This window comes from Drosophila mauritiana, chromosome 3L (assembly GCF_004382145.1).
Source record: "Drosophila mauritiana strain mau12 chromosome 3L, ASM438214v1, whole genome shotgun sequence".
Classification (NCBI taxonomy): domain Eukaryota; kingdom Metazoa; phylum Arthropoda; class Insecta; order Diptera; family Drosophilidae; genus Drosophila; species Drosophila mauritiana.
In genome coordinates, this window is record NC_046669.1 from 13,134,479 (window position 1) to 13,160,750 (window position 26,272).

The 26,272-nt window shown below is 46.6% G+C and overlaps 3 protein-coding genes across 6 annotated transcripts; 2 read left to right on the forward strand and 1 right to left on the reverse strand.

The window, feature by feature from the left end:
• Positions 1-1,451: 1,451 nt before the first annotated feature.
• On the forward strand, positions 1,452-7,843 carry LOC117139544 (BAG domain-containing protein Samui). Of its 3 annotated transcripts, XM_033301930.1 has the most exons (4): positions 1,452-2,370; positions 5,438-5,537; positions 5,616-6,768; positions 6,834-7,843. In XM_033301930.1, exons 1-4 carry the CDS (start codon positions 2,113-2,115, stop codon positions 7,153-7,155), a joined length of 1,833 nt encoding a protein of 610 aa, XP_033157821.1. In that variant the 5' UTR covers positions 1,452-2,112; the 3' UTR covers positions 7,156-7,843. The 3 variants fall into 3 exon arrangements, with proteins under 3 accessions (XP_033157821.1, XP_033157820.1, XP_033157823.1); XM_033301929.1 differs by having other exon boundaries at positions 5,438-6,768; XM_033301932.1 differs by lacking the exon at positions 1,452-2,370 and adding an exon at positions 4,817-4,995 and having other exon boundaries at positions 5,438-6,768.
• A 75-nt stretch (positions 7,844-7,918) lies between these two features.
• Positions 7,919-10,661, reverse strand: LOC117139545 (drebrin-like protein). Its single transcript, XM_033301933.1, has 5 exons — positions 9,987-10,661; positions 9,479-9,930; positions 9,240-9,416; positions 8,699-9,177; positions 7,919-8,634 (listed from the first exon to the last, which is right to left on the reverse strand). The coding sequence occupies exons 1-5, from the start codon at positions 10,239-10,241 to the stop codon at positions 8,402-8,404; spliced, it is 1,596 nt and encodes a 531-aa protein (XP_033157824.1). The 5' UTR covers positions 10,242-10,661; the 3' UTR covers positions 7,919-8,401.
• A 578-nt stretch (positions 10,662-11,239) lies between these two features.
• On the forward strand, positions 11,240-26,187 carry LOC117139568 (extensin). 2 transcript variants are annotated; one of them, XM_033301969.1, is made up of 4 exons: positions 11,240-11,416; positions 11,957-12,124; positions 24,870-25,190; positions 25,256-26,187. In XM_033301969.1, exons 2-4 carry the CDS (start codon positions 12,064-12,066, stop codon positions 26,026-26,028), a joined length of 1,155 nt encoding a protein of 384 aa, XP_033157860.1. In that variant the 5' UTR covers positions 11,240-11,416; positions 11,957-12,063; the 3' UTR covers positions 26,029-26,187. The 2 variants fall into 2 exon arrangements, with proteins under 2 accessions (XP_033157860.1, XP_033157859.1); XM_033301968.1 differs by lacking the exons at positions 11,240-11,416; positions 11,957-12,124 and adding an exon at positions 18,685-20,303.
• The last annotated feature ends 85 nt before the right edge of the window (positions 26,188-26,272 follow it).

Consider the following 26,272-nt stretch of genomic DNA (forward strand, 5'->3'; position numbering starts at 1 on the left):
ACATTCATACACGATCATGCACATTCTCTCAGATCTACAATTGAGGTTAATATACTAATAATGAAACAATTGAGAAATGTTTGAAGAAATCCTATCAGCGAAATGAATACAGAAACGATACAGAATAATTCTAGTAACATACACAATACTTCAAGTAAAATATTCTTGGCTAAAGTTTGAGGCAACCCATGTTTCAATAAGTTAAGTAAGGTTTTCATTATCAACGACTCTCCTGACAAACTTTGTTCTCATATTATATTCATTTAAAATTGATTTTTATTTATTTTTTAACACGAAATGGTTTGTATTTAAAAGGTTTTATAATTTTGTGATAGTCTTGGAAAATCCATTTTATACAACCCTATTATGCCGACCACAGCTGTGCGCGTGGGTCACTTCGTGATTCTAAAGAAAATGCTTATGGCGCTGGTGACTAATGGTTGCTTAGGTGGAGTAAACATTTGGCCCAAACAACTGGCTGATAACCAGCTGATCGTTTTGCAATAACAGTCGACTTGCGAAGACATTCTGTCGCTACTGCACATTGTACAATTGTTTATGGCGAAAACTGAAAAGGTATCCAGTGCGGGGTAGATGTGGCAACAGATCGTTAGTCATTGATCGATTGATTGGCCGCTCAACAAGACTCGTCAGTGGGCGATGACAACTGTTTACGCTGCTGATTTTGCCTTCTTTTTGCCTTCGTGTTTGCCATACTTGTTGTTGCTCTTCGGCGGTTGTGACGCAGTGGTTGTATGTAGGCGGCCCGAACGCACTGAGATAAAAGAAGATGAATTGAATACTGTTGGTTAAAAATGGCATAATGGACCCGACAGGAATTGGTAAGAGAAATACGGATTTTGATTGTTTAAAATAATTTGTTTAACTGATGTGCACAACAGTTTGTTTCTGCGTAGGAGTTTCATATTCATAATTTTTTCCTATTTTATATATTTAGGAATTTATAAAACATTTTTTATATCGCGAAAATGGACGTATATGATATTTACTACCAACTAGATCCATTTATCATGTTAAATTTTCTCCCAGTGTGGCTTACGGTTACAGATTTGAGTTCTAGAAGCCATGCGACTGCCGAGGAATGCGTTTTAGAGAGCCGCTCTCTTGGCCAACTTTCTATTTATAAGTCTGATGTCTGATCGGTGCACGGAGAGAGAGAGAGAGTGGGGAGAGCGAGCTGGGGAGAGCGGATCGAGAGAACGGTATCCGTATCCGTAAGATAGTATTAAACATTTACCAATTAAGGTCTGAAACCGCCGGACAAGAGCCAGGTAGAAGCCAAGCAAAGCTTACCGCGAGAGAAAGACAGAGGGAGGCCGAACGGAGAGCGGATGAGAATCGAGCGGGGCGAGAGAGAGAGAGAGCGCCACAGTGGGGCTGTTCGCAAAGGCAAATTCAACGGTAATGGCTAGCAGCAAATTGCGATGGCGCTCAGTCGACGAGCAACTTTGGCAGCGTGAGGACGCCCGTGTGGATGCGTGGCCCCGTAAAAACAACAACAAACAACCGAGTGGCAATGTGCAAAAATAAAAAATCTATATATATTTTAAATTGAATATAGAAATCCGAAAACCCACACTCGCACACACACACCAGCGCAGGGCCAGAGAGCGCGAGCGGAAATACTTAAAAAGCTGAAAAAAGTGGAAGTAAAAAAGTGGCCGTATCGGTGTGCGGCAGCTAGAAAGTGTGGCCAAAAGTGACATCACAGCAGCAGCAGCAGCAGCACAAACAGCAGCAGCAGGAGCTAAAGCATCAGGAACATACGAGAAGCCCCAATCGAAATCGAGCGGTATTCGCACGCGTCGTCGCTCAAGGTGAGCCCGCGCCCGCACCCCTCCATTAAAAGCCCCCGCCACCATCGTGCACACCAGCCCGCGTCCAAAAATTAATCTCAACAACTGGCACGACAAGTAGTCGCCGACGAAAAGTCACAGCCAAGTATCAACAAAAGGAAATAAATTAAAAAATTGTCGCTACGCAGCGAAACGTCGACGGATTCGATAGCGTTTAGGCCAGCGGTACGAGCGGTACGGATACGGATACGATTGCGATTACGGTTACGGTCTTTTCCTGGCCAGCGAATCACCCATGAAGCCCACTATGATGGCGGCCAATCAGGCGCAAAGCAATCCCGCCACCGCCGCCGGTAATAATGTCTCACCCGGCGGTCCCGGTGTCAATATACCCGTGAACCGGGAGTACGTGAGTGGTGGCTACGGATCGCCACAGCAGTCGGCACAGTTCCACAGTCCCCAAAACGCTTACGGATCGCCCAGGCAGCAGCAGCAGCAGCACTTCCAGCAGCACCAGCAGGTTCCTCCAAATCAGCAGCAGCAACATTTTCAGGTGAGTGGCCCCCAGCGCTGGTCTGGCGAGGGGGGAGGTGGGACAGGCGGAGCGGGTGGCAGACGAGCGGCAGCGGCGAGAGATCCCAAGGTTGGCGCCTGGCAAGGTCGAACCCCCACCCTCCAGATCTCCCCCGCCCCCAAAAAGCCTCGATCGCATAGCTGGGACATATTCGTATGAGTGTCATGGTTTTTGTTGTTCGCTAGCCGTGTGGCAATTCAAGTACAGTGGGGATTCTAGACGGGGAAACAGCTGGTTTGCAATAATAGAAATAAATATTGTAGCACCTTGTCATTATCCGGATCGCTACCATCTTCAATGGAGATCAAAATTGATTTACCACCACTAAGTTTAGACTCCGAATCCCCGCCAGCCATGTCTGCTTCCTAATTGTTTTTGGAGAGCATCATTTGAACCTTTTTATTGTGAGGACGACTACCACAACCTCACTGGAATCGGTGAACTCGATGGTCACCTCATGGATTTCGCTGATATTCTTCAACGGTAACATGGCCAATGTGGCCTGCACGCGCTTCTCATTTGCCGCAGCCGATGGGATTCTTGTAATCCATTGTTTCCTTAAGAAAGCCTATCAGCTTGTATGGGTGAAGTGCGTGGAAAAGAATTTTCTTGAAATGCAAATAGTTAAGTAATATCCGCTCGGAGATGTGAATCAACTAAGGTCCTTACGCCAAATCAGAAATGTGACTTGTAGAGTAGGAACCAACTTATCCAGCTGCTATCTGATATCGGATCGTTGTTCTGGCTACAAGAATTTACTGTGATTTGCTATGATTTCCACAGGAAAAACCTAATTACTTACGTGCACGACATGTTGCTAGTTCACTCTTTAATTGAATCAAAATGAGGAGTGATTTAAATATGGACTATTAAGTCTAGTCTACTATTAAGTTAGTCTACATCTACTACTACTTTTCTTTAAATTCTACAAAATCTGTTCCACAGATGCTTATAGGACAGCCAGATTTTTCCAAATACCTTGGGCATTTTCCAAATTACTATTAATGACCGACGAGCTTAACTCTTTGTTTGTGAAATATTCTGGGAAAGTATTATTTATTTTACTGCGCTATGACACAGCGGTTTTTCCATTTGTTTCGCTTTTCGAACTGAATCCTTGGCAATTTCGCATTGCCTTTTAGCGCTATGTAAACTCTCTAAATCGCAATAAGAGTGCGAAACAATGGAGAAGTCAGTGTGGTTGCGTAAAAGCCTCTACTCACCCCTTCACAGAGTGGCGATGGGAAATCCAACCCCCTGCGAGTGTGTCAAGTGTGTGTGCACACTCTGTTGACCTACTGGGCACAGGCTTGCAGTATCTGCTGGGGGATGGCCAAGTTTCTGGGCTGATGTCGTGTCAAGCGCTCGTCTAGTGGCCAACGCTGCGTATGATTAATGCCGCAACGCGTGCGGAATTTTCCCAGAGACAAGTAATGTACAGCTGTTTCTTTGCGGCCTAATCTAATGGCCAGCAATCCAAATCTATCACGAACGAATCGCAGAAAATATTTGAAAATTTCTAGAAGAAAACACACAAGCTAATGACGCGTTGCTCTGCTAATGCTCTCGTTCTTTCTATTTGGGCGCCGAGAATTGGTCGAATCGAAATACCGCTCTATTCTATTGGCGCGCTCTTGATTCTTCACCAAAATCTGCTGTGCGTGTCTGTGTCTTCCGCTGTAGGTGGGCACACCGTACAGTAAACACACAATGGCACTCCATATGTGCGCATATCGGTGGAAGCAAGCCAGTTGTCTAATGGGAAGCGTGGGTGGATTTTGGTTGCTCAACATCAACTTGGCCAACGCGGGGGCCTCGGCAATGCGTTGGTGACGTTGACTATATAAAAACGTCATCACCAACTTAACGTACAGTGGGTACAAGCTAAGCTGAACCTTGGACTTTAGACAGATAACGGTGCCGTGATAGCGAGAAGTTTAGGAACTTCCTGTAACCGCAAAAAGACTTTTTTAAATATACAAAAGGTTTCCCATTTAAAAAAAAAAACCTTATACAACATTTTAATAAAAAAATTAAATTAAAATAAATACTCGTATATACCACATTTTCTTCAAGTGCTCTTATGTAAGAAAGCCAGTAAATTATCATTAATAATTGAAGGGTATTTTAAAACAATACTAATTGTTCAAGTAAACACACGTATCTTGCCCCTACCGTTTAATTCAAAAAAGCGATACAGTGAAGCCGACTCTTTTATTTCACTGTACTTCCACAAGTCACGTCGGGTAATTGAGTTGAGCAGCAGAGAGAGAGAGCGTCCTTTTAGGAGAGACTCAAAATCAGGCGACGAGCCGAGCCGAGAACTCTCGACTGTCTCAGAAACTACGAGAAGTGCCCAGAATGAGCCAGCGGATTCGAGAGTGGGCGCCATTCGCTTTAAAAGGCCTTCTCGGCCGACGAGTCGCCTCATTCGCACGTAAACAATCGGACGCAGTGCATCACGTCACCAAGCGGAAAAGCATACAAAAGCTAAAAAGACATTCAGGCTATAGCTAAATACTCGTAGAGTACACTTGTAGCGAAATAATTGACGAGCAGTGAGCAGTGCTCATTGATAAAGTAAACAAATTGAGCAGGCAAAAGGTAAGGTTCCGACATCGACATCGAGATCCATCCGCTCCCCAACAGCTGTTCATTCAGTGCCAATTGACATCACTTGTTTGCCCACACTCGTACCCAATCTATATGGTTCTGACTCACCCTGTTATTTATAAACAATTCGCCCACCGAGTCGAACAATTTGCACTACTCTATTGCTACACAGAACAAATAGTTGATGTGAAAAAGTGATTATTTTTATTTTAAATACGATTTTTAACCGGATAAAATCACTTTTACTTTTAAAACAATATTTGCAACTTTATAAACATGATTTAAATTATAAAAGTAATAACTATTAGCTGAAACATATTGAAGAATTTGCCACCTAATGCTAGCTAAAGATTACTTATTTGAGCTTCTTAGCTAGAATCATTCCAAAATAATTCCAATTTAATTATTAATAATTGCTCTCTGTTGATTGCAGCCGACCTTTGGATTCGAACCGAACATGGACATGGACAACATGTTCCCGCGCTCGCACCTGGGCAGGATGCACGACCCCTTCGCCGGCTTCGGCGACACACGTAAGCGGAGCAGTTTGCACGGTCCCAGTGGTCAAGCCCATGCTGATGATGACTTTCCATCCTATTTCGACGATCCAGACTTTGGTTTCCCCCGCTTCTCAACGATGGGCCGCCGAGGTCGAATGGCCGGTGGGGCCAACACTCACATGGACCACGATGATGACTTCTTTAATCGGCTGCCCTCGGAGTTCCGCCAGTACATCCCAGATGGTTTCGGAGGCAGACGTGGTCCCGGAGCTGCTCCTGCACCCGGACAAGTTCCACAGCAGCAACAGCAGCAGCCACAGCCGCAGTATACCCAACAGCAACCCCAGACGCACTTCCAGTTCGGTGTGCCGCCCCAGCAACAGACAGTCTATACCGGACCAACCCAGCAGCAGGTGCCGCAGACGCCTTCAAAGCGCCTATGCGATGCCGCCATCCAGACGGAGGATCCTGCCGGTCGCTCGGAGGTTGATTGTGCCCCGCCGACTAACTTGAACCAGCACGGACTGCGAAACACTGTCGACATGGGCGTGAAGAGTGTCGCCGAGCAGGATCAGGGACTGCGATCCCACTCCGCACCTCCACCAGAGCAACAGCAGCAGAATCTGCAGTATCAGCAGCAACAGCAGCATCAGCAACCGGGAGTACATAGCCAACAGTTTGGCACCCAGACAAGTCCGCCCGTTCAGGGTCAGCAGTTCAAGACCTACTATGCGCCCCACCAGCAGACGCATCCCCAGCAAAAGCAGCAGACCCCGCCGCCAGCTCCACAGACCCCGGGTGGCACCTATGTGCGCACCATTCCCATCTTCGTCGAGGGTCGCACCGAGCCCATCATCAATGCCCACAAGGAGATACCGAACCAGAACGCTCCACCCAGTGCTCAGGCCCAAGCTCAGGCACAGACATATGCGCAGGCGCAGCCACAGGCACACGCTGCTCCACAACAGCATAGACCGACGCCCTTGAACACCCAGCAGGCGCAACCTGAGCAGCAGGTGCCAGTTGAGGGAGCCGCTGGATTACCGCCGCAGACACCACATACCCTCAACTCGATCAACAAGATCCAGGACATTCAGCGCGACGTACTGGAGCTCATGGGCAAGGTGGAGCAGTTCAAAGGAACGCGCGAGGAGAAGGAGTACGCCTACCTGGACGAGATGCTGACCCGCAACCTGCTTAAGCTAGACACCATCGACACAAACGGCAAGGACAGCATTCGTCTAGCCCGAAAGGAGGCTATCAAGTAAGTTACCAGAGTCACCAGAGCCCATTATCGAGTTTTATTAATTCAATGGTTGTTCCTTGCAGATGCATTCAGGCTTCGATAAATGTGCTGGAGGCCAAGGCCGAGGAGAATGCCAGAATGGCATCAGGAGCAGCAGCTGCACCTAGCGCAACAGCTCCAGCGGTTGACACGGGTGCAGTTGCTGCCCCAGAAGCGGCCGGCCAAAATGCGGAGCCTGTGACTCCACAGCCACAGGATGCTACAAAGATGCAGGAGCCCATCCCTCTGCCAGCACCACCAAATGCTGCAGCCGTCGAGGGCGCAGCTGCTCCCGAAGCCACTGCCGCGGAGGCAGCCACCCAGTCCGCCGCGCAGTCAGAGACAACCACAACGACGTCGGAATGATGAACACAGCGCCTCTACAAGGCGACCGTTTCGAAGCAGCTACGCAAATTAACCAAATTCAAGTGACAACAGGCGGAGGAAAGAGGCGAGTCCCGATCCCGACTCATCAACGGACAGCGACAGACTTGATTTTACTGAATTCAAAGTAAATGTGAAAGTGAATTTGATGTGGATGTGAATGTGAATAGGAGGAGCTGGCGACGAATCTTTGCTAGTATTTCGTAGAAGCACAACCGTACTATCTAAACATATGCAAATCTCACGTGTCGAACACTCAACACCCACTCATCCCCACACATCATAATACACACACAAAAACACCACACAGCATAGATTATAGGCTAGTAAGAGAATTAATATTGAGAAAATGTGCCTGCATAGAATTCGGAAGTTAACAGAACGAAAACGATTTGGCAACAAGGATTGCTTCACTTAAAAAGAGCTGATTATGTTTAAGCGATAGATCACCATGAGGATATTTTTGAACCTGAGTCCAGTTTTTATACGTAAATTGTACCGATGAGCAGCAACAGGGGCAGCAAGCCGCCGTATGATCTCATACAAATCTACAGCAGACGCGCTTGCTTGCCACATCCAACTCATCCATTCAACCACGCCGAGTGCACCAATCACGGCTTTGCTGCAGGTGAATTGTTAAACGACCGTAAACTCTTATAGAAAAAAAAAACTATGATAACTATTTATGCTACTAATTAATGCGAAAATAAATGTAGATATTGTTGACCATAAAACTGTGTTATCCTTCGGTTGCACAATTATCAAAGTTTATTATCGAAAAGGTTATAAATCTCGATCAATAATACATATACAAAAGAACCCTGGATCGGGAATGGAGCGGGCCTTAAATACTGACTAAGTGGTTACTTTGTATGTATCCTAAGAACATTTTAAAAGGACGCAACACGGCTTCGGCAATCGAGGCCAAACAATGATATAATATGTATACAGATGGGAACAACGTATGATGGGGTTGCATATGTGGCATGGATTATACGTTATATAATAATATGTATGTAGATAAAAAACAGACGCGTGATGTACGATAAAAATCTTATAGTCGCATTTAGTCATCGTTGAATCTCTTCTAGGTGTATCGCATTATTGTTCAAGAGTATGGGGTAAAGTGTTTAAGTAGCTATAGTCCGGATCCAAAATATAGTTGCTAGCTGCATTGGTGTAGATATTTAGCAAAAGGGCGTCCCAGCTGCTTGGCACTTGGGTTTCCCTAGTTGATGATCTCGACATAGTTTGCCGGAAACAGTCCATAGGTTCCATCAGGGCCCAGTCCCTGCCACCATCCCTCATCGATTTGATCGATATGCGTAATGACATCGCCTGGATCGAAAGTGATCTCTGTCTCGTCGGCTGCCTGGTAATCGTATAGAGCTCGTGCCCGTTGTCCCAGATCGCCTAAGGTCTCCTGGCAGATAAAATCGTCCTCGTTTACCAAATCCGTTACTACAAAAAACACTCGTGTTGAAATATACGAACGAACAACGGGTCATAGCTATGATTTACGTACATGCATTCCTTTCCAGTGTGCTCATGCCGCTCGACTTTACCGATTGCGACTGCTGCACGGTGACTGACACCTTGGTGCGGACCTCTTCTTCCTGGTCCTGGGAAACAGCGGTGTCTGTTTCATTGGAAGAGGTGGTCTCGTCGGGCGACTGAGACTGCAGCGAGTTTGATTTACTATGTGGCGATCGCTTGATAGTCGAGAACTGTTCGCTTTCATGGGCCAGTGGCAAATCGTCTACCGGTTGCGACTCCTCCACCTCCGCTATTGTGGAAACAACCTCGGCAGCAACCGGAGCAGCAGGAGCTATAGCTGGAGCGGGGACTACTGGTTCAGGAGCCTCTACTGGCAACGGTTTGGCAGGGGACACAGCGCGTGGTGGTGAAGGCACAGGTGCATCTTGAGGCTGGTTTTGGTTGAAGACGTTGATGCGCTGGGCAATCGAGTTGCGAGCTGGTTTGGCCGGCGGTTGCGTATTTAGTCTATGAATCAAAAGAGCAGTTTATTTCTGATACAATAAAATAGGTGAGGGGCAAGGACCCACTTGGACTGAAGTTGTCCCTCGCTCGTGTGCTTTGTAAACATGGCCTTGGCAGCACCCACACGAGAGCCAATCAATTCGCGGGCCTCCTGGTTCCTCGCCTGACGCATGCGCTCCGCATCGGTCAGATTGTTGGCAAATCCTGGTGCAGTTTTCTCAGGGCTCAAAGGTTGGGGAGAGCTGTTTCATAAAAAAAATAAGTTTTACTACCGAGAAGGTCAAATTCCAATGTTTTTGTTTACGTTTTGATGGGTACGTGGGCCGGCTGGAGCTTGGTGGTGCTTATGACCAGCTTCTCCCGCTCCTTGTGCTCCTTCTCCTCGCGACTACGTTGCTCCTGCTCCAACTTCTGAAGCTCCAGCCGCTTCGACTCCTTCTCTGCCTCCTGTCGTAATTTCTCCTCGGCCTCCTCCTTTTTCCAGAAGTCCTGCATAACGCTGGCGTTTAGCTCCTTGGTGGGAATGACCCGAGTATAGTTGGTTCCCACAGGCGCCTTCTGCTCCTCCATAGCGCCTCGAGGTTCCTTAAAGCTGTAGGCTGAGCTCACGGTGCTCAGCTTCTTGAGAAGCCGATCCAAGTCAATATCGTCCTCGTTCCGGGCATTGATGGTAAGGTGAGCGCCAGACAGCAAATTACTCACATCGCGGATGTGGTTGGCGCAGGTACCCTTGCGTAGAACAGGTGCGCCCTCGCCCTAAATTGGAGCACATTCAGATTATGCGTACTTCGATTAGATAAGGCCTGACTCACCTGCCAGTTGATGAGCAAGTACTTGTTGAGGCCCGTTTTGGGGTCTTCGATTCGGACGAAGGCGTACATAATCTTGCCGCTATTTAGGTCTTCGTTTAGCTCATCCACGCCGCCATCGCCGGTGCCCACCACCTTTAGCTCGTTGGTCTGACCCTCATAGCCAAAGAGGGACCAGTTCGTGTCGCTCTTGTCGTCCAGCACATCCTTCCAGGCAGCCACTATTTGCGCCCGATTCTTCTCGAAGCTGACGGCCATACTTCCAGACTGACAACGACCTTGAGCAGCAAGATCTTGGCCAGCTTTCACTGGGTCGCCTTATCGGGGTGCCCTCTTCGTCAAGTGAAAGCCAACGCCTCGCGAAGACTCCAAATTTGCTTGGGTTGTCTTGTCTTAAATTTTAATTAAGTGCAGCCGCTTCACAAAGGCACACAGACGTACACAAACACAAGCAGAACAATGGGATAGCGGGTGATTGATTTTCCAGTATGTGCGAATCTCCAGCGGCTTTCCAAATCCCACACTTCCGCCTTAATCCTTCGAGTTACGCGTGCAAAAATAGGTTTAACTTAACGCTCAAGCAATTGCAACTCCCCAATTAACCAATCTGATTGGAATTTTAAAATATTCGATCGCTGGCGGCGACCCACACACTTTTTTTGCAACAACAAACTAGAGCTGGAACAACAGGCGATGTCTATTCGATACTTTCAATGTTGCCACTCTGCCACTATAGATTTTTATTACTTGTAAAATATAAATAGATTATCAAAGTTTTTAGAAAGTATATAGTAACATGTAGCTCGGCAATTTGAAAGCAATTTTAACTTTTACTAGATACAAAAACAATAGGCTTTGATTTACTTCATCTTTTTTCTTATATGTGTTAGTTGTAAAGTTTCAACTATATATGTCAACATTACCTTTTATTTTAATAATCACACCTACTATGAATTTATTTAATTTTTATTTTTATCTATTTTTTTGTATCTCGATCCAAAGGAGCTACTGTTATGTGGGGTTTATGTGTTAAATTACCTCTATATTTGTTTATAATCTGCATTGCAAATAATATTAACAAATAATATGTTTTAGGTACATTACATTGTGTGTACATTTAGTTTTTTAAAAATGGTTTGAGTCAACGCTAACGGTATATGTGGGCTTAAGTCACCGCTGAAGCGCTGTTGGTAAGGAAGAGCAAATATCGATGTGATTAAAGACTGATGACTTTTACCTATCGATGTTACATCGACGTATCTTCCAGCTCTAACGCAAACTGAACTATTATTGCAATTATACCAAAAACCGTCGAACCCCCGCTTTTCCCAGCGCAAATCGTTAGAAGTCGGTGAAAATTAGCAAGGATAAATCGCCGTACAGCTGAGGAGCAGGATTTCAGCGAGGATTTGAAGGCGCACACCTGGCGAAAGGTAAAGTGGCTCCACTGTTGTGGCCTGATATTTACGTATATTATGTGGAAACTAGACATCGGATGCTGACTGGCTAGCAACAATATGGCTCTGGCTGCTGTACTCGCTGTGCTTTGGTCATTGCCGAAATATTCAACGGAGCAGCCCCCGAACTCTTGGTCTGTGTGGCTCCGAAAAAAAACCAGTCCCAAGTGCATCGTGGCCCCCGCACCGCCCCGCCACCATGCACGTCCCCTCATCTGCATCCACTTCGCCAGCTTTCCGATCAGATGGCAACTGTTTGGCAGCAGGATTTCGCCTTCGTCTTACTTGTTTCAAGTCAGCCAGTCAGGCAGTCAGTCTTTGTTCGCTTTGGTTTGGTTTTGGCTTTGGTTTTGGTTTTGTTCCATTTACATATATGCCAATGCCAGGCTCGGGCGATATATCCAGTTTTTCACTTGGATATCTCGGTGTATATATGTAAGGCACACGTACGCGAGAGATGTGTGCGCGTTTGAGTGTGTGTGCGGCTGTTCATGGTCAATTTCTTTGCATTTTCAGTGTGAAACTCATGCGGTGCAGATCGAGTCGGTGCAGGAGCAGCGAAACCAAGTCCAAGCCCAACTCCAAATCCACGTCCAATCCCACGTAGAAGCGTTGAGATCATCATGGAAACGGCGCTGGATGTACTCTCAAGAGCGGCGACCATGGTGCAAAACAATCCCAGCGGTAAGTGAACAAACCGATCCGACCCAGACTTCCAGACCAAAAAAACACCAACTGGAGCCATTAACCAATTCCGTTTAAAAAGAGTCGACAATTTTTATGATTTCAACTTGGCCAACAACATGCCATGATGTACTCAACCCAACGGGGCAGTGGGGGTGGGGGTTAAACACAGCTCTTTTATGGCTTTCACCTTTGAGCCAAGAAGACTCGGAAAGTATTTCAACAATGTGTCAGACACAGAAAAAAAGTAACCAACGATAATAACCAACATAAACATTCATTGGAATTTAAAGCAGTGATTCAAATAAGTAGTATTTAAATTTATAGAATTTAGAGTAATTTCTGAATGAATTTTATGTGAATGAGCTTGGAAAACTCCACAAGTCTGCTAAACTGATAATAATAGACTTAAAGATTTAAAGATTATATGAAATGAAACAAAGAGTAACAAAACGTTTAGATTCGCTTTTGGGATCTAACTCCTCTCAGTGTATCCAGTCGCAGACCCTTCTGCGTGCTCCAGTCATGATTCACGATTGCAACAGTGCCCCCTTTCCGGCTGACATCTTCCTCTTTGTAACCACGATCCCCCACTCAGACAGTGTCTTCCGAAATTCTACCCACCCGGCGACATCGATGAGCACGACAATGGACGCAGGCGGATTCCTGGCCGCGAACACTGTGCGAACGCATAAACACTCGACGAATCCGAGAAATGTTTTATTTTCGTACAAAAAAACGACAACAAAACATTCCAACAAAATGAGTTTGCGTCGCATTCCGATTCCGATTTTCATAAATGTGTCAAATGCCGCATTTTCGATGGCAGAGTGCGGCAGTCGAGCGGTTGGCATATGTGAAGTATCGTCGGCCACCGGACCCGGGGACCCCTTATCAATAATAGCCAGCCAGTCAGCCAGTCGTTTTCGTAGTGCCACTGCGGCTGACGAGCACGAATTGTCGACTTGATGTGGCTGTGGATGGGGCATTCGTTCGTTCATTTGTTCGCCCGTAGTGCATATTTCTGTACTGGCGACATATCTTTTATATATTTGCAATTTGCATTCTCTGCCCACCATGCGACACACCATAGCACACCACCCAGAGCAAAAAACCGCGTGACATGCCAAAGAAATGGCCGGCAGAGAGTGAGTGGCATATAGTAGTGTATGGTATTCAGTGCGCTGGATCGCAAATATGTGTATAATTGTTAAACAAAAAGGCAATTTGATTAGGCATGCTCTCCGGGTAATTGCACAATTTATAATGGGGGAGCAACGATAAGCACATAGCCCGCTGTTTGGGCTGTGATTTCGCTCCCCCCATTTGCCACTGATAACATGCAAATCATGCCTGCCCAGCCATGGAATTCCGATAATAGCCGCCCCAATTTATGTTTATGTTTGCCTCAGTTTCAGTTTCATTTTCTGTTTCTCTTTCTGTTTATTTAACCATTGGCTTTATCAGCCATAATTCTGAATATTTGACAAATTCCGCAGCCGATATATATGCGTACAGCTGTCAACACAGCGAGCTGAATTTATGAGATAGCCCCCGCCGATACAGAAAGAGAAATGGTTCCGATGTTCGAATAAATATTTGAAGACGCCGCCGCGCGATTCGTTAGCGATTTGTGCGCGATTTTTTGGCCATGAACAATTGGCCGGCCAACAATTGAGTTCTCAATGCAGCGGCCTTAAAATCAAAATCAGGCAGTTAGACCATTTTTTTTCGTCGCTTGTGATTTAGCGAAGATGAGCGATTTGATTGATCGGCAGCAGGCAAAATGCAAAATGTCGTTAACCTGCGCATGATTAATGGAAATTTGTCATAATCGAACGAGGCACTCGGATTCTGGATCTTCATAAATCAACCGCGTAGAAAAAAGCGGGTCGATCGGGCCGTTAATTAAGCGGCCCTTCCATTGTTTGCCGAGGAGCTAACTCTATGGCCAGGCCATAATTAATAAACAAATAGTTACACAAATTGTGGCCTGCCTGCCATCTAGCCATCCCGCCATCCCAGCCAGCCAGCCTGGGCACAAAAGAAAAATTGTGGCAATTTCGAGCGCGGCTGGCCGGGCACAGCTGGAGATGGACACCAACCGTTGGCTGGGTGAGCATGGTGCTGGGGACGGCTCATCAGGTAATTTACATGGCCTTTCAATTCTCCGTTTTGGCCAGTGCCAGTGCCAACTCTGTGGGCCAACACTCTCTTCCTTTTACTGGCAATGGCCAAACGGTGCGCATAATTGCCGCAAATCTCGACCATAGGAAAATCTAGCAGGCAAACCAGTTTGGGTTTGTTATTGCCATGGGATGGGATTGGATCGGATCCATTTGGTTTGGTTTAGCTTGGTTCGCAGCTGATGGGCTTCGGGATGGGGATGGAGCTGGAAGTTGGGAGTTGGGAGATTGGGATGGGGACACAGATTGGGACTAGAGCATTACCTTTCTTTTTACTGCTGCTGCTGCTGCTGGCGGTGGCGATGTTGCTTTTGCTTTTGCTGCTACTGCCGAGTCGCGAGCGACTGCTATTTATTTATTTAAACATAACATTTGCCTATTTGCCATAAATTTTCACTCTGCGCGACTTTTGCCAGCCACTCCGCGCACAGGAAGAGGTGGCAGATGCAGCGGCAGAATCAACTTGTTGCGGACAATATCGAAATGAAAGTTGTCTCGCAAACACGGCGGACTATTCTGCCCATCTATCTATCTATCTATATACATATATTTGTATATATATATATATATATCGGAAACTAGATTCATAGATCTGTGTTCGATTTGAAATTCGGCAAAAATGTATTGGGATTTTTCTCACGCTTGATTTACCACCGGATGATATTTTATAATGACAACTATATTTATGTTATTGTTCGTTTTGTCTATTTGCCATCGTCGCCTGTTGTTCTTGTTGCTGTTGCCGCATTGTTTTTGTTGCTATTCTGGGCAATCGAAAACCAGTTTCTGTTCAAATCGCGCGCACGCTCGAGTTTTATTTAAATTTTGAACTGGTTTGCCGCTGATTTGTGTTGTCTCCGCTGCGTATATATTATGTACCCACTAGATATATACATATATTAGATTGTTAGATTTCACAAACTGGGACTGCGGTTAAGATATAAACATAATTTGTCTTGTTGCTTCGGTATCGACAAGTTCTGGAAATTGCCGGCCACCTCAGCCACCTCACCTCATCCCATTTCATCTGTGTGTCATCATTATTGTGATCGTCATCTATGCGATCTATAGAGCGCAGATCTTCCATCAAGAAGTCGGATCTCGTTGACTTCCGCACTACACTGACCCAAATTGACAGGCCAGGCAAGGGATCTCATGTTTCTGTGCCGATTTCCAAACAACACAAATTTCAATTAGCAAAGCATTTTCCGGAGTTTTATTTCTACTGTTCGGGTGGTTCTGTTTTCCTCCAAGTTTCGAATCAATGGGGCAATATTAAATTGCTGCTTAGCTGGTCATTCAGCTGCCGGTCACAGAAAGGGAAAGAAGCTTAGGAAATTTGGGTTTGAGTAACCTGTCTTTGGCCGGAATGGGTAGATAAATAATGCCCAAGATGAGAGATGAGATTCTAGAAAAACATTCCGTAATCTTTTGTTGCTTAACTCTGTGTGTTGATAAATTTGGTGTAATTTTAGTGTGCAATATTTTCCATTAATTAAACAATTAAAATCATTACTTCCAAGCAGGCCTGTATTATTTGTGTAGGTGCTTTCATAATTAATGTTTTAAGCGAATTTCTAGGAAGTTTATATAGCCATATTTGTTGTTTGGCTCAAGGGACTCATCATTAGGCGTAGAACATCAACTAAATCGGTTGGGGTATTTCCATTCGACTTCTGTAAGCTGGCCCGCATAATTTAAGTAGCTTCCACCCTTTATTTTCCCCCCAAGTCAAGTTTACCCACTTTGCTCATCCAGTTTTTGCTGCTCCTTACATTACTTTGCTCTGGTCTACGATGTTTGGATTTCGGTAATTTGTTGCCATTGTTTTGGGCCAAACCAGCCAGCCGGAGTGGAGTCTTCTGCCCCCAAATGTCTGTTGGATCCCCCCGTTTGTTGTCATTGTTTTATACATTTTTTTTCCTTTTGTTTGCAGTGCTTTAGTTTTTTTTTTTCGTTTTTGCCATGATTGCCATTCGATTGACCTCGTTGCGCATGCGTGCGCATGTTTCACGCTACACTACAAATTTTCGCGCACAACAAACGGCTGGGATGATGAGTAAGCGCCAAAACCAAAGCCTAGGAGCACTCAATCCATTACTCAGCCAGTCAATGGTATTAGCTTGATTTCAGTACGCTACATTTTGTGATTTTTTTCGATTTTTCGTTTCCCCCACTGGTGGTTTAACAGCTGAAAATTGCACATTTTGTGACTTGGATTAGCAAACGAGCGACGGTCGATGGTGAAAGATGGAGAAAAGGAAACCCATAAGCGGAGAAACATCGATGGATCGATCGATCGATCGGATGGAGGTTGGTGGTTGCTGGATGGTGGATGGCGCGAGATCAACAGCTGAGCTTGTGCAAGTCGGTTTGGGGCAGGCCAACTCGGGCCATATGATCATGGCAGCCATGTGCAAGAGTCGACTCCTCCTGGCCAGCTCAGCTCTGCTCCAAACCAATCCAATCCACTCCACTCCACTCCACTTTGCTCAGCTCAGCTCCATTCGCCGCGTTGCCGCTGCAGTAGCAATATTCATGGGGCAACAACAGTAGTGGTTGTACTACAAATCGGGCGTAAAATTTCATGGGCCTGCTATTGAATTAGAAACGAGTTTCTGTTGCTATTGGTTTCTGCTTTCTGCTGCCGCTGCTGCTGCTTCTGTGCCGTTTTCTTGCCGCCAAGTTGCAGTTGCAGTTGCAGCAATGGTAACTGCTGTTGCTGCTGCTGTTTGGACGGACTGATAGACCGAGAGACGGACGAGCCGTGGCCTGAACTAAGCCAAACGGAGTAGAGCCAAGCCCCAAAGCAGCCGCAAACATGTAGTACCGTCGACCTATTGTGTGCCTTCAATAACAAACGCAAACAGCGCTGCGAACATCTTGGCTATGTGATGAGCTTTGTCCTGGGGCTATTTGCATTGATTTCCCAGGGAAACTGCAGTCTTCAGTTGGGCAAATTTGGCGTAATTGAAGTTGATTGATTGTAGGTCATTGTCATGTTTTAGTGCCTATTTTCGTCCAAAAAGGCCGCATTTCAAATTTATCAAACATCCAATGCTCTTATCAGCTAATTTTTATTCTGATTCTAATGAAAAGTATATAGTTTTCTAGTCGTATATTTTATTTGATAATTATTCATTGTATTCTTGTTATGTAAACATTCATTTAAACATTCTTGTGTGCTGACCTTAACTAAAAGTAATACGTGCTTGGAGTACCCGGAATCGGTTGCTCCGCAATTCAAACTATTTCCTTTGGATTCCTAAATGTATGTGGCTCTAAAGCAAATCATTATAGAATTGTTGTTATCCGGACTGCGTTTGTTTTCGTTTCCCGCCCAAATTGTTGTTTGCTTATCATTGGACTTTATAGTATTTTTAAAAAATAAACGGAAGTGATTATTCCTGACGTATAAGCTGTTAAGCATCCTAAAATGTTAGGAATTTTCAATAATAAAATACATTTTAATGAGACAATTTTATGAAATTTTAAGGTATTTTGTTAAAATTGTTTCCCAATTATCAATGTGCTATAGTTTGTTTTCAAAAACTGGGCAGATACATTGGGTGCTGATCCTTTTTTGAAAATATTTTGTGTTATTAGTTATCAATTTATGTTAATAGTAAGGATTCTAGGTATTCTATTGTCGGTGTGACTCGGGCAAACCCTCATTTTCCTAGTTTGTTGTCATTTTTGCAAGCCCGCTTGCAGTCCTCAATCACATACACACATATATAACCAACAAGCGGTGGAACGTAGGTAGTTCTGCACGCAGCTACAAACTTTGCTGGATTTACGCTGGTTTGTGGCAAAACTCTGGGTAAACATTATAATGAGCCCAATGCAGTGACCGGGCCCAAAACAAAAGAGCGTTGCAGACAACATGAAAGAACGCCCACACCATGTGCTGCTTGGACCCGACCCGACCCGAGTGGCCCTACCCAAAATCGCAGTTCACAGCCAGAGCAGCCACGGAGCACCAAGAGTTCGCGCGGACTGTAGCCAATTCCCAATTGCTGCCATTTCGTTACCCTTTTGCCCAATTTGCCAAGCATCAATGGGGCAACGGGGCGTGGCGGCCGCATCCTACGTACGGAAATACAGACATTGGACCCCTTTCTTTGCCTGTCTTTCAGTTGTACTTTTTTCAATTACCAAATCACCAAAAGCAAGCAGAGATCCGAAATCCGTTGAGAACTCCAGCGAACGTCGGCGAGCTTCGGCGAAAGAGAGGGCCAAACCCAGTCCAGTCCAGGCCAGGCCAACCAGAGTCGAAACGGAAATTGGTAAGAGGAGAAATAAACGAAAAACAACAAGGGACGACAACTGGCGCAAGTGCAAATGGCTCTAAAGAAAAAAAAAAAAAAAAACAAGAAAAAAGCCCCCAACTCTACAGATCCGATCCCCCCGGTTTCTTCAGAGACCCGAAGACCCGTGGAGACTTTTGCAGTCCAGCGAACGAGCGCAAGACGAAGACTGGCGAAGAAACCGAAGACGGAAGACAGAAGACTCGGCCGCGGCTTCGGAGCTTCGAAAGCCCCCATATAATAATAATAATACAGCAAGCCCCAGTCGCAATCTTCAAGTCGCCGTTCGCCGACGATCAGTTTGAGTTTGGCCGTGGAAGCCGCCAGTTCGGTGTCGCGTTGCTCAGTTGCTCAGTTGCACCAGTTGCCCAGTTCCTAATGCTACATAGCTGATATAGCTATAGCCGATACCTTGCTATTCGTACTACGATTTGTGGCGTGGAACGTGCGTCCAGATCGGTTCGTGTGTGCCGCCCCGTTCCGTTCGTCGGTCTCTGAAAGCGAAAACTGGCGCTCAAGTTCAGTCAGCGATTTGTCGGTTTCTATGCAAATCATTACTCGGAAAAGAAACACATATAACCCAGAGACGACAGAGTCGGGGACAGAGCCGCCGTAACAACAAAAGGCAGAAAAAGCCAGAAAAAAGAGCGTGCTATTTTTATTTTGCTAAATGTCGACTCGAGGCTCACGTCGCCGGAGCAGAGCCAAAGTCTCCGTTTCAACTGGCGAGAGACTGTAACCCGAGTCGCGGTTCGCGCAAAAAAAAAAAAATCGCAGAAGAAAAAAAACCAACAGACAAACAGAAACAGATTGTATCTGTATCTATAGTCGCGACTTGCGGCTCGTTTTGTGTGCGCACATTCGTGTATCTGTATCTGCCGCCGAGCGCAAAAAAGTAATCATAAACTGGAAGGGAAAGAAAAACAAATAAATAATAAAAGAAAAAAGAAAAGAGTGCCGCTCCCCAGCATCCGAGGAGTACTTCAACTGATACCGATTGATTGATACCGCCCCCAACTGCCGGCCAAGGCGTAGTGATTTGTGAATCAGCTGAGTCGGTTTTTCGGCGGCGACTGCGGTGTGGGAGCATCGATCCCCCCAGAGATTTGGATCGAGAAGAAGGAAGTTGCTAGATAGCGCAGCTAATTGAGAATCCATCAAGTTCGCGTAGAATGGCTCTCCGCTTAGATTATCGTTGCTTACTGGATGCCTTCGAGGATTACTACTACCACAAGGAGATCCAGCGTTTGGTCGCCGAGACCGCTGGGGGGGCTACAGCAACATCTCCCGCCTCATCCGCCTCCTCGACGGCCTCCATCTCATCTGCATCCTGCTCGAGTGGACCCTCCACTTCCTCCAACGCCTCGTCCGCGGCCAGTTCGCACGGTTCGTTGGCCCAGGTGGCTACTGCCCGAGCGGCCGCTGCTCTGGCGGACCAACAAGCACTGGCCAGCCAGAGGGCGATGTTCTACAATGTCCAGCATCCTCAGCAGCTGGAGCAGCTGCATGCGTTGCAGGCGGAGTCCGGCAATCAGCAAATGCATCCGCAGGCGAACGCCGATCCCAACGCCTCCTCCATGGCCAACAGTCTACTCTGGCAGCCATGGCGAGATCTCCAGCAGGCGGCCGCCATGCATCATCAGCTCTACAGGCAGCAGCAGCAGCAGTTGCAGTTGCACTCAGGTTCGTTTGTCAGGGCGACTTCAAAGAAATCGACTCGCGAAAATCCCCCAACTGACTGACCTCGGCGACTGAAAGGTTGAATCTGTCACATACGGATGATCTTGCCAGTGAAACTTGCTTACAATTCATTAGGAAGATTGCACATGAGGCCACAATGGTAGGGGACTGTTTGTTTCTATTCTTTCGAATGTGGGATCCTCTTCTCCGTAATTCCACGTTTCGGATTCGTATAGTTTCGGTAATTTCTCGTATCATAACATTTAATTTATTCCGTGCTTCTTCTGAGAAGTAGTGTCTAAATGTTCAGGGTTCTACAACGTTGCTACTATTATTAATAGCCATCCTCTCGGTAAATGGTACGCTTCAATTTTAAGTAAATAAATATCAGAATTGTTTGTAACAATTGTTTATCACGACTGTGTACTTAAATGAATTTAAACCCTACTTTAAAACTTCTTAGAATACATTGAAAGAGGTAACACCTTCAGTCAGTTTTGAACCACAGAAATGCAATTTTAAACTATAGTAGAAACATTTAGAAACATCTAAAGCTTTGAACCTTTAAGTATGAAATGTAGCATAAAAAACTGCAAAGTTCTTTGCATTTAACACAAAGTTTCCTATTACAGCATAGGGGGAGTTCTTGTTACCTGATTTCTAGTAGAAATCTCATTACAACAAGATCTTTGATTACTGCTTTTAAACCGAACAAATAAGAAGCCGAAACAAAGAAAATAATGTTTATATAAAGTCTTTGCGGACCAGAGTTTTGAAATATTACGAACATCTTGTAAAAGAGTATACATTTGTATATCACTCAAACTCTTTCCACTTCGTGGCATGACTGTCCCTTGAAACAACACGTGTGGTTCTAGGTTACCACATAATATGTTCGCAATTCTCTTGGGTGGAGGCAGGCAGGCAAAGTGCAGCGAAGAGCAGGGCAGTGAAGACCACGTTGCTGCACCTGCTGCTCACGTGGAGGCTACACTCATTCGCCTGATCGGTGCTGAAGTTCAATGGATCGGCGAACGTGCCCTTTCCTTTGGCCACATGGCCATGATAAGCACTCACCCACTGCGCTCATGAATGGGATATCGGAAGCGATTCGCTAAGCCTCGCTTTATCAGTTAGTGGGCGGCGTGTGGCCAGGACGTGGACGTGAACGTGATGACGATGGGATTGGGACACAGACGCAGATTGGCAACGGCAGAGAACGCAATCGGTCACGCCGGCTGCAAGAGCGTATCGATGGCGTCTCCACTCGGCTTGTGCCAACTGGAAAATTGGTAATGAAATTGGCAACACTTTTACTGCGCTCCCCCGTCGCCAACGATTGGCTTCGGGCTCGAATTGGCAAACGAGCAGACAAACACACTCACACTCCAGTTTCACCGCGTTAATTGGCGACATTGCACAAATCACACAAATGCTTTCAATTACATGGCGACGCCAGGCAAACACAAAAATCACTGGAAAAAAGAGCAGCCCGAGAAAGAGCAAAAAATGAGCGCCTGTTTAAACATTAAACCTCCATAAAAAAATAAAAACGATGAGGTGGAACTGGGGCTGGCGGGGGGTTTGGTGCTGGAGCTGCTTGGCTCGACTCGGTTTTGCTTTGCTTTTGTTAATTTGTTGACATATTAAAACCAGATTTGCAATCAACTCGGCCAGCGGGTAATGCGGTGCGGGCATAGCGGAAAGTCTGGCAGGGATCGGGGGCTTGGGGATCGGATCCGTGGTTACGGGCATGACTCACGAGCCGGCGCGAGTAAAGAAAAATAAACGTAAAATATATAAATAATGAAAAACGCCTGCGATGGCGGTGACGGTGGCGGCGGCGACGATGATGGAAAAATAAATATGTACACAAAGCTACAAAAGCTACAACAACCAGAGCAGCAACAACTTGTTTGCATAAGCCACAAAATGCTGTTCCCATTGCTATTGCTATTGCTATTGCTTTGCAGCCATTTGTAGTACAATCTTACACTCAGGCCAAAACTTTTAAGCATGCAAGTCTGCTTGAGTTTTGTCACTCTCGCGCCGTCTCTCTCTTTGCGCCTCGGCCCCTCTCTTTCGCGCGTTCCCTTGGATCGGAACCAGATTTTGGGATCTCACTGGGCCGGCTTTCAAATCGCCAGACAGCTGATATATCACCTCAGTGAAGTTAAGATTGGCCCACCGTTACCGGAAATTGTGAAATGTCTAGCCTGAAATAATGGTTCGATTTTTTTGTACAATAATAATGTACTCTGATTGTTATGGGCAAACTTTGTAAAATACTTATATTTATTTTAACATCTACTATTATCAATTGAAAAGTTTATTATTCGCAAAATTTTACTGAACTTATATCGTTAGTAATAGGAATATTATGTTAGTAATGCTTTCTATGTAGTTGCTATTCACAAAACATTGAAATGAATGAATGATAAATATACCATTTATATGCATCTCTATAAAAATCGACAATTGGGTATCAAAAACTAATGAAATATCCCTTTATAGATTGCTAAAGACCTGATGACAAAAAATTAAAAACAAATGTATACTTTGGTTTCTTAATTATTCAACTTTGCGGTTGTTTTTTATAGCTTATTTAAGTTGTTCTTTATAGCTTTAAATCATTTTACAAATGCCAAAACCTGGTTTCTACCTTTAAATCGTATGTTTTTTATCTTCGGAGTACAAGCTAACTGCCGCTACTTCCTACATCGCCTGGATCCCACGACTGTCCCTTGCTTATATCATCGATGTAACCCCAATTCGAGCTCCCTTTTACGAACTCCCCCTTCATTTCGAATCGGCTGCCATTCAATCGACTTCCCCTTTATCGCCAATTAGCCGATACAGAAATGATTAAAACGCTGGCAGCAGAACAAATAAACAATGCCGAGAGGATGCTGAAAATGCGGTGGCGGCGAAGGTGAGATAGGGAGCTGCAGACCACAATCCGCAAAAGAGGGGGAGCCTCGAAAAGAAAGCTTAATGTTCCAACTTCCATGCTCCATCCTCCATGCTCCATCGTTGTCGTTGTCGTCTTCGTTGTTGTGGTTGTTGTTTTCGCTGTCGAACCGCCGATCCCCCAACAGACGGCGACGTCCGACGACCGGAAATGTGCAATAAAATTTGAATGTTTCTTTATTATTATCATCATCCCCATCATCATCCGCTTGAGCCCGAGCCCAAGCCCAAGTTCGCTCCCAGCCTCCGTGTTTGTTGGTTTTTAATGCCTCTTGGCCTGCAACTCCAACATCGCTGCCTCCGCCTCCTCCTCCACCTCCTCGTCATCCTCTGCGCCCAGTGCTCCACTCGGGACAGACCAGTTTCTTGGCTCCTCTTACTGGTGCTCCTCTGCCTCGCCGTTTTGGTTGGACTCGCAGAGGTAGTAATATATGGCAGCCCCGCAGTGACGTTGCCAAAAACAGGACAACGCTCCCGCCTGCTCCTCCTGCTCCTCCGCCAACGCCAACCGCCTCCATACCAGCCAGCCAGCCATTCATTCATTCATTCATGCCTGGGTTCCTGGGACTGCAGCTACTCCTCCTCCAAACGGGGTTCTCTGCGCTGCTCGAAATGTGCAGAAGTCGCCCGACTGGTTTGCCTGCCCCTTCGATATCGGCCGAGAAACTGGGTTCTGGGACCTGGCTTCCCGCTGCCAGCCTTTTGCTTTATTTATAAACTTGGTTTCCTGGCAAGCTGCAGCAGCAGCTACACTGAGCGCCTGGAGCGGATGGATCTTTCATCCCGACGGGATGCCCACGCTCCGTTTTGGCCGCTTCCCACGCCGGCAGCTCGGTCAATCGCCCATTGGCAGGCCAGGCACGTTCCTGCGTTTCGCTCAGTGTAGGCCAGGCCCAGACTTTAATGCACACACACATACAACCCAAGCGAACTCGAAAAAGAGCGTAGACCAAACAAGTTTTCGTAACCAATTTTGTTGGTGCCTTCGAGTTTCGATTGTATGCTTTTTCTGTTGTTATTATTTATTTGCTCGAGTGTGTGTGTGCCGTTTTTTATTTTTATTCATATTTTTTGCCGATGACGGCTACGTCTTCTTGTGCATAATTTCTGTGCTGCCTTAAGCTCTTCCTCCTGCCCGCCGCTCTTTGACGCTTCGCGACTTCGGCAGTTTTTGGCAGAGGTTCATTCAAAAAAACGAAAGACTTAGGCAACAAACTTGCAGGACAGAGCGGGCCAGGGGGCAGAGATTTGGATACATAGACGCAGGCAGGCGATCGGATGGAGGAGAACCTTTGTAGAGTCAGCCTCGCCTCAACTCCGACTGATTCATTACGCCCACTCATCGACCGCATAATCGAAGCCAAGACGACAGACACGTAAACCGCACCGAGCATTGGTGAATCGCTAGCCAGACAAAACCCAAATCAACCGCAAAGCCACAGCAAATTTATGGGTTTTAATTGAAATTCGATTTTTGTTTATTATATGGACATGGACTATTACTATTCAGAGGGCTAGCCAAAAAGATGGCCAAAACAGATAACTCGTTTTTCTGAAAACCGTTTTTGACTCTTGATGTTTCTTTTTTTCTCCTTGCAGAGATGCGTGCGACGTCCAAGGTGCTGACCACCACCAAGTGGCGACGCGAGCGGCGTCAGCGGAGTGCCGGATACCAGCCGCACGAGGCAGGCAACAGCGAGAGGGAGCGGGAGCGGGAACGGGATCGAGACCGAGAGGATCGCGACATGGACAGTCCCATTGACATGTCGGTGACGACGGGAGCTCTGAAGCAGAGAGCCTCGCCGCCGCCTCCCTATCGCGAACCCTTGCCTGGGACCAACTACGCGGCCAACAGCCGACCCAGCGTCATTACCCAGGCTCCACCCAAGCGAGAACCACCGGAGCAGGCCCACTCTACAGGTGAGAAGTCATATATGCACATTAGTGTCAATGATCATACTAACCTGCTCTGATTTGCCTTGCAGATATGGCGATGTGCGACATTGACGAGCATTTCCGACGCTCACTGGGCGAGAACTATGCTGCCCTGTTCGCCAAGAAGTCACCGACGCCTACGCCAACACCCACGCCCTCGCCAAGTGGTACTCCCAAGCAGCAGGTTTCGCCGCTGGCCTACGGACTGCCTTCATCAACCAGCACAGCGGCATCGCAGCACTACCAGCAGCAACGCTCGCCGCTGGCCAAGTCGGGATGGGCCATTCTGGAGCCCGAATCGCTGCAGCCGGAACTGCCGCCGCCGCAGGAGGAACCGCTTCCCCTGTCGCTGGCACTGCATCGCACGCAAACGCCGCCATCGCCGCCACCTTCGGCCACGGGATCGGCACCAGCGCTACCCACGGCCGTCAGCCAGGTGATGGAGGCAGCGGTGGCGGGCAGGCGGATCCTGGACACGCCACACCACACGCCGCCGAGATACAACACGCCACCGCCTCCACCGCCGGCTTATGGAATAGCCGGAACCACCGTAGTGGCGCCGACTTTGACACCGACTCCAACTCCGAATCCGACGCCGTCGCAGATTCCCACGCCCACGCCCAGCATGCCGGCCATCATTAGGGTGAAGGCTGAACCGGGACTGGCGGCCGTGGCTGCCTCCTCGACGCAGACGCCGCCCGCTTCGCCCACCTCGTCCACTAATATCTCGATATTCACCAAGACTGAAGCCTCGGTGGACGACCACTTTGCCAAGGCGCTGGGCGAAACCTGGAAGAAGCTGCAGGGCGGGCACAAGGAGTAGAGGAGGAGCAAGCGAGCAAATCACCCACCAACCCGCACACAACCCGATCCCGATCCCAATCCCCAACAGAACTCAAAACAACCCAACCCAAAAGCAACCCTGATCCTCAACGATCCAACTCAAGAGCTGTTTTTATTATAAATATTTCAAACTACACAATTAACGTTTAAAGATCTCATGCTGATGTGAACGGAAATTCTTCAACTGCGAGTGTATTACAAGTTTCTGATATAATGATTTTATT

Excerpts from the sequence above, each read along its gene's own strand:
- LOC117139568 (XM_033301968.1), top strand. The coding sequence starts at position 19,793 with ATGGCTCTCCGCTTAGATTATCGTTGCTTACTGGATGCCTTCGAGGAT. Across the intron at positions 20,304-24,869 it reads GCAGTTGCAGTTGCACTCAG|AGATGCGTGCGACGTCCAAG; the intron begins GTTCGTTTGTCA and ends TTCTCCTTGCAG. Across the intron at positions 25,191-25,255 it reads GGAGCAGGCCCACTCTACAG|ATATGGCGATGTGCGACATT; the intron begins GTGAGAAGTCAT and ends TTTGCCTTGCAG.
- LOC117139545 (XM_033301933.1), bottom strand. The coding sequence starts at position 10,241 with ATGGCCGTCAGCTTCGAGAAGAATCGGGCGCAAATAGTGGCTGCCTGG. Across the intron at positions 9,178-9,239 it reads GAGGGACAACTTCAGTCCAA|ACTAAATACGCAACCGCCGG; the intron begins GTGGGTCCTTGC and ends TTTGATTCATAG. Across the intron at positions 8,635-8,698 it reads CACACTGGAAAGGAATGCAT|TAACGGATTTGGTAAACGAG; the intron begins GTACGTAAATCA and ends TGTTTTTTGTAG.
- LOC117139544 (XM_033301929.1), top strand. The coding sequence starts at position 2,113 with ATGAAGCCCACTATGATGGCGGCCAATCAGGCGCAAAGCAATCCCGCC. Across the intron at positions 2,371-5,437 it reads AGCAGCAGCAACATTTTCAG|CCGACCTTTGGATTCGAACC; the intron begins GTGAGTGGCCCC and ends TGTTGATTGCAG. Across the intron at positions 6,769-6,833 it reads GCCCGAAAGGAGGCTATCAA|ATGCATTCAGGCTTCGATAA; the intron begins GTAAGTTACCAG and ends TGTTCCTTGCAG.